This window comes from Pan troglodytes, chromosome 6 (genome assembly GCF_028858775.2).
Source record: "Pan troglodytes isolate AG18354 chromosome 6, NHGRI_mPanTro3-v2.0_pri, whole genome shotgun sequence".
Taxonomy (NCBI): domain Eukaryota; kingdom Metazoa; phylum Chordata; class Mammalia; order Primates; family Hominidae; genus Pan; species Pan troglodytes.
The window spans coordinates 158,841,406-158,854,621 of NC_072404.2; the positions used below are offsets into that span (position 1 = coordinate 158,841,406).

The 13,216-nt window shown below is 43.6% G+C and overlaps 1 protein-coding gene and 1 pseudogene across 1 annotated transcript; both read left to right on the forward strand.

Moving 5' to 3' along the window:
* TAS2R62P (taste receptor, type 2, member 62 pseudogene) lies at positions 3,334-4,272 on the forward strand (annotated as a pseudogene).
* On the forward strand, positions 9,759-10,715 carry TAS2R60 (taste 2 receptor member 60). The gene is given in 1 exon segment (NM_001009140.1): positions 9,759-10,715. A coding segment is annotated over 1 exon segment (957 nt).
* The last annotated feature ends 2,501 nt before the right edge of the window (positions 10,716-13,216 follow it).

A 13,216-nucleotide genomic window follows, 5' to 3' on the forward strand; every position in this document is an offset into this window, starting at 1 on the left:
TACCTGAATAGTAAACGATATTCAACTGTACATTCACATTTTGATAATGCAAGATGTTAGAAATTCCCAAATTTACTTTCAGAATGCTAAAATTCTCTATTATGCCGGATTGCTATTACAGCCAATGTTTATTCTAAATTACTTACTTAAATATAAGAGTCAGAGGAAGTCTTCAGGGTGAGAAAAAATATTTAGGGCTTATCTTGCAGGGAAATCATTATTAAATTTGTGCATAGTTTAGCTTAACATTTATGTGCAGTCTAGCCATTAAAAACATTGTTATTTCCTTTTTACTCCACCTTTCCCTGGAGTGGGCCATCAGTTACCCGATAAAGCCATGGAAATATGTGGAAGTATTTATGCAATGCACGTCACTCAAAGGTTCAGTTGGGAATGGGCGCCAAGATTGAGAAACCTGTCAAATGAAATGTATTTTTGTATGTCTCTAAGATGAACCAAGAATTCATTCTCTAAGAATTCAAGAATGTATTCTTGAATGTGATAAGAAAAAGAAAATAAAAACAAAAAACAAACGAATCAACAGAAACCAAAAAGCACTTTACTGGTGTAGAGGACTAACGTGAGGGAAGTGCGAGTAGCTCTTTGCAGAATCTTCCATTTTAATCCAGTCTTCTGCTGTTACCTGTTTACCATTACTACCATTTCACAGAAGACTCAGACTTCATCCTAAAAAAATATCTCCAGTCATGCTGCAGAAAATAATTCGTTAGCTTCAGCTGCAGGAATGAGACACCTCTAAAAAAGAGAAATGTGACCCAAACTTTTGTGAGAAACACCTTGTATTTTGATTGCTATTTCATATTCGAAGGACTCTTGAAAAACAGAAAAAACCTAAAACATCATCTTGCTTATGGTCTCTTTTGGTGGCAGACTGTGAATGGGACATGGGACCCCCATAAGATATATCTGGTGAAGCATTGAGAGATGGATAAACAGGTGCCTGCGGGAAAGGTACTCTTTCAGCCTTCTTATAGAAGAGTATTGAAACAGGAGAAAATGTTTACTTTCTAGAGCTATCAACTGTAGAAAGGAAAAGTCCTGGGGAAGACTTGTTCTGGCAGAGTGCACGCTTTGGCACCTCTGCAGAGAACATGAAGTTTGCCAGCAAACATTAAATGTCTACTTGCTTACACGTGACCGCAACAGGGCGTGTGTACCATGGCCTCAGCTCGCTTCTTGATGACATCATGAATCTGGGCTCCGGCCGAAGGATTTTGAGACGAGCCAAAATGCTGTGGAGCGTGCAGAAGCCACTCATTGCTGTTGTCTTCAAGAAGCCAGAGGAAGACATGCAAAGAATTAAAGAAAGACACTGAAGCTGTGTTACAAAACAGTTGATCAGGTTGAATTATCCGCTCTCTAACAATCTTTTGAGAGTTCAATAAAAACTAGCAGCTCTTCAATTAGCTGGGCGTGGTGGCAGGCGCCTGTAGTCCCAGCTACTCCGGAGGCTGAGGCAGGAGAATGGCGTGAACCCGGGAGGTGGAGCTTGCAGTGAGCCAAGATCAAACCACTGCACTCCAGCCTGGGCGACAGAGCGATACTCAGTCTCAAAACAAACAAACAAACAAACAAGCAGCTCTTCAAGCAATTGCTATATTCGAGAGCTGAACCTCTTTTTCTTGAAGTCGCCACCATAAGTGTTTGTCCTTGTTTTTATTTCTCTTTAATCTTTCACACACAGGCCTCTCTCACCTGTAGAATCTTGAGTGAGACCATGGGAAGTAGGCAAGGGTATTTTCTATGACTCATCTTGGTGGAGAGCCCTGACTCCAAGATCTGAGACATTTGCCGGGGGATTCCCTTCCCTGTTTTTCTATCCACACCTCTGCTTTCTTCTACCCTCCTTCTCTCTCTTCCCTCTTAACCCTTTTGTTTTTACTTTTTCCACATTCATAGGCATTCTTTCCTCAGTTGAACCTGTCCTCATGGCTCCCTGAGCCTGGGTTGGCTGATCTGAACCAGTGTCATTTTGTGTGGTTGACGGTAAAGGCCAAATGTAACATGTGTGAAATCACTTTAAAAATGACAAGGTGGGGCCCTATGCAGTGGCTCACACCTGTAATCCAAGCACTTTGGGAGGCCAAGGCGGGCAGATCATAAGGTCAAGAGATCGAGATCATCCTGGCCAACATGATGAAACCCCTTCTCTACTAAAAATCCAAAAATTAGCCGGGCATGGTGGCACATGCCTGTAGTCCCAGCTACTTGGGAGGCTGAGGCAGGAGAGTTGCTTGAACCCGGGAGGCAGAGGTTGCAGTGAGCCGAGATCACATCACCGCACTCCAGCCTGGCGACAGAGTGAGACTGTCAAAAAAAAAAAAAAAAAAGACAAGGTGTTTCAGCAGGGTGGTTTTTACTATTATATATTCAGTATTGTTATAGGACAGGGCTTACTCCACATAAAGCAAAACTTCCCTGTGGCCCAGCTTTGCCCTGAGCTCCGCTTGTCATTCCACCAACTCTTGCTTCCCCCAGCTCCTATGGTGATGTCCCCTCTGGGTCAGTTTCCCTTCTCTGTCTTTCTTGTCTTCTCATTATGATTTGTCTACTCTCTCTCATTTCCTCAGAGGCTTCTTAGGAACTGATTACTTTTGGTTGATCAAGCACTCTGGAGCCAAGGGGATAACAGTTAACAGATGATGGTAACATATCAGAGAAATCCACATTTTAACTGGAGATTCCATGAACTCCAATATGGAGCTTGACAGTGAAATTTTAGGCAGCATGAGAGGCCAGTGGTTAGGGAGCCTTTTCTTGGTAATGTGAAGCCTTGTGCATGCGAATGATTTTTCTGTTCCACCCATTCGGGAGGTGAGCTAAGGCAGTGTATAGAGGCTACTGAATAAAATGTTAAGGCAGGATGTGAAGGGAAGGTTTTTGGTTTGGGGAGGGCAATAAGAGTAACAATGTCTTTTAAAGAAGAGTTAGGAAAGAAATAGTACAGTTAAGACATCATGTACAAAATGTGGGTATTTTCAGTCACCCCAGCAGCCTCTATTCTGTTAATGTTTCTCTGCATCTGGCTCTGAGAAAGGACAGGCAAATACAGGTTATGCAAATAGAGATGGTGTCATTGAGCTGGGAGTGATTTGCATGCCAAAGGAGATTGCAGAAATTATCTTTTCAAATTCTGGGGACTGGGGGTGTTTGCTGGTGGCTGGGATTTTCTATGAATCCAGGGACAAGGGCTTCTGAGTCTCTGGTGTAAACAGGGTGGCTTGACTCAGCCGGAGAGGCTGTTTTTCCCTGCAGATGTGTCCCAGCCCTCTGCAGTAGGAGCTGAGACTTAGCAGAACCTCCCTGGAGAAGATGCCCTCCTTGCCCACGTTGATCTTCATAGCCATCTTTTGCCTGGAGTCATTGGCTGCAATGCTGCAGAATGGCTTCTTGGTCACAATGCTGGGCAGGGAGTGGGTAAGGTGCCGGATGCTGTCCACAAGTGACATGATTGTGGCCTGTCTCGCTGCCTCCCGTTTCTGCCTGCATGGGGTAGCCATGGCGAACAACCTCCTGGCCTCCCTAGATTTTTCGCGTGCAGTTCCCTGTATGAACATCTTCTGGGACCTTTTCAATGCCCTCACTTTGTGGTATACTGCCTTGCTTGCTGCTTTCTACTGTGTGAAGATCTCATCTTTCTCCCACTCCACCTTCGCCTGGCTGAAGTGGAGGATCTCTCGGTTAGTGCCCAAGCTGATCAAGGGCTCCCTGATCATCTGTGGCCTGGAAGTCATCTCATCAGCCACTGGGAACATCCTGTTCGGTCAGAGGAAGGTCTCCCTGAGTTCCTACAGAAACGAAACTTTAGTTTATAGAGTGCAGGCTTCATTTCAGCTCTACTTTTTCCTTTATGACGGGTTTGTGTGGTCGATTCCGTTCCTCCTGTTCCTAGTGTCCACCGTCTTGCTCATAGTCTCACTGTGCTGGCAGTTGGGGCAGATGAGGGACCTCAGGCCCGGCCCCTGTGATCCCAGCACCCAGGCTTACACGATGGCTTTAAAGTCACTCACCTTTTCCCTCATCTTCTGTACATTGTACTTCCTGTCCTTGTTTGCTTCTGCTTTGAAAATCATAAACTTTCAGAATCACTGGCACTGGGCCTGGGAAGTGCTAATCTATGCCAACATCTGTCTGCACTCTACCGTCCTGGTGCTGAGGAGCCCCAAACTGAAAAAGGGCCTGAAGACATGGCCTCAGCTCCAGTGCCCATGTGATGCTGGCTCACAGGGCTTTGGAAGGTGCTGGCCATAGGGTGGTTCTGCTCCTGAGTTATCTGTGTCAGTAACCAGTCCTGGGATGAATGATCCTGGCAGGAATGTATAAGGTTTGGGTACTGTCTTTCTCTTTCCAGTTTCTTCTTTCTCTCCCCCTCTGTCCATGCCTCAGAATCCCTTTTCCATCTTGCTGTCTGTGTTCTTACCATCCCCTCCACTGCTGTGAGTCTCTAGTCCTAGCCGTCAATCACCTTGACTTTTGCTGGTGGCCTCATTTCCTCATGGGGCCCCAAGAATCTATAGGTAAGCAACCCTAATATTTGCCAAGCATCATTTTTGTCTGTATGCCCTTTATAGAGAACTGTAACTGTCGTCAGTTGTCTCTGTGGGCAAACTGAAGCTTATTTTTTATATATTTTATTTTAATTTTAAGATGGAGTCTTGCTCTGTTGCCCAGGCTGGAGTGCAGTGGCATGATCTCAGTTCACTGCAGCCTCCACCTCCCGTGTTCAAGCAATTCTCCTGCCTCAGCCTCCCGAGTAGCTGGGACTACAGGCATGTACCACCATGCCTGGCTAATTTTTGTATTTTTAGTAGAGACGGGGTTTCACCATGTTGGCCAGGCTGGTCTCAATCTCCTCACCTCAAGTGATCCACCCACCTATGGGATTACAGGTGTGAGCCACCGCACCCCACCTTGAAGCTTATTTTTTTATAGTGACATAGGTTGTCCAGCACCATCCACTTGACATCGCCTGCCCTTCTGCTCCACACCTGTTCTCTCGGCCTCGTCTTTCCACTTCAGCCCAATAAATCTTCTTCCCCTCTTCCCCTAAGTCCTTTTCTTCTTCATGTGCTTCTTGGGCCCACCCAGTACTTCCTTCTTTCCTTTCTCTGCCAATCTCCGTCATTTCCTTCCTTTGTGCTCTGCTTAAGACTCATTCCACTCAGGGAGTTTTTCCAGCCTGATCTCACAGAAGGCTAAGGACACATAGGAGTTTGGTGCCACTGTATGTCACATCCATAACTTCATGTGCTCATGTTGAATGAATAGGAATTGTCTGATGTAAAAATGCTTTTAGGTTTTGGCCAACAGAAGATAGATGGAAAACAAAGGAAATGTCCTACACTTCTTAATTTTGATGATCCTACTCTTCCTGTCTGCTCACCCAGGAGGTGGATCCAGATGCTGCTGCTGAGGATGGGAATCTCCAGATTGGGATGTCTGCATCCCAGAGCTTGTGCAAGATGATCCATTAGGCCTGTAGCAATTTCAGTTTCCATTTATTTTTATCTTTTCCTTTTAATCCCCTTTTTTTGGGTATTTTATGATGCATATGATGTATTAGTAAAATGTACATGCATATAATTAAAAATAAATATGCATATGGTAGTATCTCAGTCAGCCTAGGCTGCTGTGACAGAATACCATAAACTGGGTGTTTATGCAGCAGATATTTATTTCTCACAGTTCTGGAGCCTGAAACTGAGGGTGCCAGCATGGTTGGGTTCTGGTGAGGGCCCTCTTCTGAGTTGCAGACAGATACCTTCTTGCTGTGTTCTCACGTGGCAGAGAGATTTATCTTTCTTGTGTTTCTTCTTATAAGGACACTAATCCCATTCATGAGGGCTTCACCCTTATGAACTAATTACCTCCTGAAAGCGTTATCTCTAAATGTTATCACATTGAGGGTTAAGGTTTCAGTGTATGAATTTTGGGAGGACACAAACATTCAATTCATAGCTGGTGGGTTGCATGTTCATATATATATATTTTACTGATGGAATTCATGATAAAGTATGGAGACCGATAGACTAAAAGAGATTGGGAAAAACACTGCACACGGTTAAGAGAGATTCATATGTTTGAACTAGTCAAAATAGAAGCAGTAAATAACAGGACAGAACAGAGGTTACAAAGAATTTTCAAATAGATAAATGCATGTAAGGTCAAATGTCCAATAATACTGGGAAGCTGAGGCCCCAAAACATTATGCTACAATGCTAGCTGGAGGCCAGTATATGGCAAGAGAAGAGAGAGGGATGACTAGAGGCAAGATAACAAGATCAGGAATTTTCTCTTGCAAGAGGATGATTAAAGGTTTAAAAGAGGAGATTCTCAAGTTGCTGGTGAGGAACCCAGGGGGATTTCCCCAGAGGGTAGAGCGAGGGTGAGGCAGGATGGAGGAACCTGTGGGGAGCTGGCACTGTGGCTGGGCTTTAAATTAAATAGACACCTAAAGTCTGTGAATTATCCCACCTAGAGAACATGTATTATCCTCATCATCAATCGCGAATAATTTTTCTTTTTCTTTGTAGCAACATGAGTGAGCTAATGACTTCCTACAGGTAGATTAATAATAAATTATGAGACTGAGCCTTGGGGCTCAAGCCACAAGTTGGTTGGAGGCAGGAAAGACAGGAGCATGGCGGGAGCGGGGAGATCTTTCTCCTCTATCCCTTCTACTCAACTGTGAGCACCTGGAAGACTCTTCCCTTGGGCGGAGCTCCAGAAGTTTACTGAAGGTGTTTGGGTGGGGAGTGGGTGGTGATTCAACTCTTATGTTCTGCTCCATCTTCACAGCCCTTCGAGTGATACCAGGTTAAGTGGACTTGTCTCAGGAGTTCCTAATTGATTGATGTTCTCAATCTCCTTTTTAAAACTCTAGCTCATAAAAGCCCCCAAAACACTTGGTGGCTCTGTCTTGACTAAAGATACAATCTAATATCTCATCAAGGCTTCCAAAATTTTCTGTAATCTCTCTCCAGCCTACCTTCTTGGCTTGATATGCCATCTTCTCTATGTAAGTCCTCTGTTGTAGCTAAATGTATCTAATTGTTCTGGATATAATCATGTATCCCCCTCCTTTACTGATGCCTCATCTTTTTCCTTCCAACATGCAAGACAGCATCTTTATTGTCTCACAATTATGGGGCTGTTACTTCTCAACTCTTCTGAGAGATCTTGGGATGGGAATAGCAAGATCCCTAACACATAGAGCCACAAACTGGGAGTCACTTGTTGAGAGTACTGAGTTGAAGGTTTTCCATATAGAGAGCTAACTCAGGATCCCTATCCTACTACCCTCATGATTACATTTATAAAGACTGGTTATGAAAAGTTAAAAACTCTCAGACTTGACTTTTACCTAAGAAGATAAATCTAGACATGAGAAAGCCAAATGCAACAAACAAACAAACAAACAAACAACAAACAACAAAAGAATCACCACGAAACACATTGCATATTTAAATTCAAATGATTATTCCCTCTTTTGGATTAACTTACTCTGCACATAGTATACGTCCAGTAAATGTTTGTGGTTTATGTTTAGCCCATAAAAGTGCTTTGAAGGCAGATATCTAATTCACTGTTGTAGCCCAATGTCTTTCAAAGGGTTATCATGGCATATAGGATATGCTTAATAAATTATTATGAAATGAATTGAAGGTTAAATGCACATCTTTATCATTGAAGGTGTGGGAGGTGGATGAAAAAGATTCAAGTTTTCCATATTGGGCGGTTTGTAGGTGGCCATACTCCAGAGCTATAAGCCCGAAGTTTGCCCCATTTCTCCAAGTTCCAGTAGAAAACAGCCAAATGTCAGCCAGAAGAACAAGGGCAAGGAAGAGAGCAGTTGGGAACTCTATCTCCTGGAAATTTGCATCTTCACAGAAAGGCAGAGTGAATTACCTTAGTTCATCTTATTTCCTTTACTCAGAAGACCTATGTCCACTATGGTTGGCGTATGTGTTAAAGAAACAATTCCACCTGGAAGTGGACTACTGGGAAGTAGACTGGGAACTGGGAAGAGATGCTGACATGCGTTCTATTCCCTTTTTGTGGGGGTCCTATATATGGAACTGGTAGGTTGTGGTGTCAGCAGATGTGTATTCATTACAAATCCCCTTACTGTCATGTTACTTGATCCTGAGCCTTCAATATTGCTGTATTTGACCCAGAACAATTTCTGCTTTCCTATCTCCCTGTGACACGTTAACCTATTTACACTCACCTGGGTGTTGATTGCTGATTTTTTTGACTCTTTGAAGCTGATTTCTATAAAGAATGTGGTCTTTTTTTTACTCTGTCCTTCTCTGGTTGATATCAGTGGTCTGACATTTGGTGCCCTGAGCTTCTGTTGCATCCCTGATGCTCTCCTGAATTCTCCTTATGCTACTTATTATGCCACAGGATGGATGGAATAGAAGATAGCCATTCTAATAAAGTCATTGCCATCATCATCATTGCTGCTTGTCCATATGCAGAGGTTTATAATTTCCAATATATTTACCATATTTATGGTCATATTTATTTGTGATCCATATTTTTTATAGGTGAAGAAAGGGGCGTGTTCAGAGAGGTTAACTGCTTGAGGATACGTAGTGATTGTGACAAGACTCAAAACTTGGGCTTCTGAGTTCAGCTAGGGATGAAGAAGATGGAGGTGTAACATGTATTGCTAACCATGGCAGAGATTCCTGGTCCTGGAATCAGTTTGGATCTTGGTCTTTCCTCTGTGTAACTGTGACTTTAGGTGGGAGTCGTAATATATAATTTGGGGTCTTATTTCTTTTATCTGTAAGATTACCTTTCATGTCTTCTTTCATTCTGAGCCGAGATTCTAAGACATCTTTGTGAATTAGAACATAGGATACTTTTCATATTTTACAGATGGACAAAATGAGGCACAGAGGGGCTGACATATCCAGCAACTCACAGTAAGGGGTAAAGTTTGGACTAAAGGCTGTCTCGACTCCTAGCACAGGGCTCATTCTGCCATATCCCATTGGCTTATCGCTACTGGGGGTTCCTCTGTGAAGTGCTATTTTAGAGGCCACCAGTTATCAAATATATATTTTTAAATGTGGAAAAAAGTTGCCTGCCTCCTTATGTATAATTGTCTCCAGTGTTCTTTTTTTATGATGATGGTCACTGTGAGTAATAAGACTTGAATTAATCCTTCTCTGTAAAGGTTTGCTCAGTTTTCTCTCTGTCTCAGTTAAAGGGGTCTTGCCATACCACTCCCCGCATAGAGTTGTTGTGAGAACAAAGGAGAGCACTCAGAACAATGCCTGCAACATAACAATCACCCCCGCTCTGTGGATGTGAGTGCTGTCTCAGTAGCGGGTGTGCCCCACGGATGATACTACTGAGCCGGCAGGTGCATGGTCCTGTCGTAGGTGTCCGCTTAGAGAAGTATAACCTCCTGTGTAAGGACACTAAATGCCAGGGCCTGATATATTATCCACTTTGATGTTGACATGGGCAGAGAATAGGCAGAAGAGCAGGCAAATTTTTGGGCAGGTATGGGGACTTTGAAAATTGAGCCTTGACAATATTTGCATCTACTCTGAGAAGAAAAAACCTCTCACCCTCCTCTGATAGCCTGCGTCCTCTACTCTGGCCTAGCTTCTGTGCTTGGGGCAGCTGGAGGGACAAACATATCCTACAGGACCTTCCAGAGCAACCCAACAGAGATAGCCCTTGAAGTTTTGGGACCCATCTTGTCCACCAGAGAGATGAATGGAGACCACATGGTTCTAGGATCTTCGGTGACTGACAAGAAGGCCATCATCTTGGTTACCATTTTACTCCTTTTACGCCTAGTAGCAATAGCAGGCAATGGCTTCATCACTGCTGCTCTGGGCGTGGAGTGGGTGCTACGGAGAATGTTGTTGCCTTGTGATAAGTTATTGGTTAGCCTAGGGGCCTCTCACTTCTGTCTGCAGTCAGTGGTAATGGGTAAGACCATTTATGTTTTCTTGTATCCGATGGCCTTCCCATACAACCCTGTACTGCAGTTTCTAGCTTTCCAGTGGGACTTCCTGAATGCTGCCACCTTATGGTTCTCTACCTGGCTCAGTGTCTTCTATTGTGTGAAAATTGCTACCTTCACCCACCCTGTCTTCTTCTGGCTAAAGCACAAGTTGTCTGGGTGGCTACCATGGATGGTCTTCAGCTATGTAGGGCTCTCCAGCTTCACCACCATTCTATTTTTCATAGGCAACCACAGAATGTATCAGAACTATTTAAAGAACCATCTACAACCTTGGAATGTCACTGGCAATAGCATACGGAGCTACTGTGAGAAATTCTATCTCTTCCCTCTAAAAATGATTACTTGGACAATGCCCACTGCTGTCTTTTTCATTTGCATGATTTTGCTCATCACATCTCTGGGAAGACACATGAAGAAGGCTCTCCTTACAACCTCAGGATTCCGAGAGCCCAGTGTGCAGGCACACATAAAGGCTCTGCTGGCTCTCCTCTCTTTTGCCATGCTCTTCATCTCATATTTCCTGTCACTGGTGTTCAGTGCTGCAGGTATTTTTCCACCTCTGGACTTTAAATTCTGGGTGTGGGAGTCAGTGATTTATCTGTGTGCAGCAGTTCACCCCATCATTCTGCTCTTCAGCAACTGCAGGCTGAGAGCTGTGCTGAAGAGTCGCCGTTCCTCAAGGTGTGGGACACCTTGAGCCACAGCTGATGAAAAACTTCAAGGAGATTCTTGTGGAGAAGGCATGGACTCAAAGGGACATAGCTTCTCTCTTTGCCACATTGAATGTTTTCTCTCTGTTGCTACAGTTAATGATTAGAAAAATAACTTCAATGAAATAGGATACAAGGTGAGAGTAAAGGTCCTGAAATATGGGCTAGTGTCACATTATGTACTCACCAAGTGTGTAGTTCATGTGGCCATGGTTCCTGTGGGACCTGATGTGGTCAAAGAATCCAGAAGCCTTTATTTTTCCTGTGATCGATCTCTTCGTATTTAAAATAATCGTTCTGGGAACTGGATGCAAAGATCCTCAAACTTCATGCAATATTTTATCTGTTCAATCGAACTGGGGCATGTTTTTGGAACTGCAGTTTTCTCAGGCTTTGTCCTGTGAACCACCTTTCCCTTCTCATCAATTCAAAGTTTTCTGGCCACCTAATGTGGTGCCTCTCTCCTTCTTTCCATGGAAGAGTTTCTGGTGTCTAAACCTTCTACACAGAGCATAGTGTAATTGGTGCATGTGTGTGGCAGTGTGTGTTGCCAGGGATGTGTGTATTCTCTGATCACCTTTGGAGATCCCTCTGAGTGCTAGGGGTCTATGATTTGTATGTGGTTCATGTTCTCTATAATAGCCCAGCCTGTTAGTCTCCTCTGTATTTGTTAAGGTCTGTAGGTTCAGATGTAACTTCTTTTGATTGATATTGGGACCTATTGTAATTCCCCTACTGACATGGGGAAGTTTATCTGTATCTGTCTAAGACCTAAGATTTAAGAAGAAAAAGCCTTTGTGTTTGGTGAACCATGTTCAGACTGCCTTTCTGCTTTTCCCATCTCCTCTCAAACGTTCTTTAAGTTGAGTTACTCCCTGAATCATTCAAACGGGACAACCCTCAAGTTTCCTCCATTCACTTTAAAATCTCTCCGCCTCCTTTCCTAGTTTTTACCTCCACCACACCCCTCTACATTAGAGGACTGGTCTCTCTGTTTTTGGCTTTTCAAGGCTGACATCTGTGCTCCTAGCCCTGCTCCTGTCCGTTTTCTCTCTGCTGCTAGGTCAAGGATTTCTACTTCTACACAAATCTTCCAACTTTCCCTCTTTATTGTCCTTCCCTTCTTCAACAAATGTGCCTCTAAACTTTTTTCCTGAAAACAGTCCCCTTATCTGTCTCACTCCTCCCCCTCCCTGTACCCCTGTGCTGCCAATGAGTCACTTGCAGGGTCTTCCCGTGTGCCTTCCAATCCTCTCCTGCTTCCCTGTTCTGCTGAAACATGTTTGTTTCTACAGGGACACACACGATCTCTTTGTCACTAAATGTGATATTGTCCCCAGCCCTTATCCTCCCATGTCTCTGTGGTATTTGCCTCTGTTGATAACAAATGATTTCCTTAAAATAAACTGATGAAAAATATTTTTACAAAAGTACTGCTGATCTTGGTGAAAGATTTTTTTAAAAGGGAAACTAAACCTCACCCATAATTGCCCATCTGCACATCTTTCTAAAAGTTGTTCTCTTGGTGACGGATGCTAGGATCTTCTTCCAGTTCCCGTCGCTTCTTTTTGTGTCCCCTTCACTAACCACTCATCCTCCTGCCTCTTGGTTCTGTCCTTAGCCAGCCCTCTTCTTCCTTTGAGATGATATCTGATCTCTTTCCTTTGTGTTTAAATCTACTCACATAGCTTCAATTATGCCCTTCATGTTGATAATTACCAAAGCCTTGACCGTTCTCTAAACTCCAATCCTATATTTTCTTCCACTAATTGGACATTACCACCTGATAGTACCATGAGCAAATTTAGCAAGTTCAAAGTATTTCCTTCTTCTTTATTTCCTCCTCCTCCTCCTCTACTTTTCCCTCTCTCCTCTTCCCACCAGCCCGTCCCCTGCTCAGATGAATCCATTCATCTATTACAGCTATTCAATAAATCAGGCTATCAACTTCTGAGTTAATTTTCACCCCCTTCTCTCTACTGAGCCCTTGTACCTAATAGGTAACCATTTTCAAATTTTACCCCTGTGATGTCCCCATCATCTGTCTCCTTCTTCCCATTCCTGATCCTTGTTGAGATTAGACTATCTTCCTCTCCCACCTGCACTGCTGAGATTTCTTCTTCACTACTTGCTTCATTTCATGGTTCACTACCACCCCAGTCAGAACTATCATTTCCAGGTTAATCTCCTGAAGGTATATCACCCGAATCATCTCTCAGTGCCCTTTTTTTTTTTTTTTTTTTTTTTTTTTTAAGACAGAGTCTTGCTCTGTCACCTAGGCTGGAGTGCAGTGGCGTGATCTTGGCTCACTGCAACCTGATTTTGGTTCACTGCAAGCTCCACCTCCCGGGTTCAAGTGATTCTCTTGCCTCAGCCTCCTGAATAGCTGGAATTACGGTGCATACCACCATGTCCAACTAATTTTTGTATTTTTACTAGAGACAAGGTTTTGCCATGTTGGTCAGGCTGGGCTTGAACTCCTGACCTC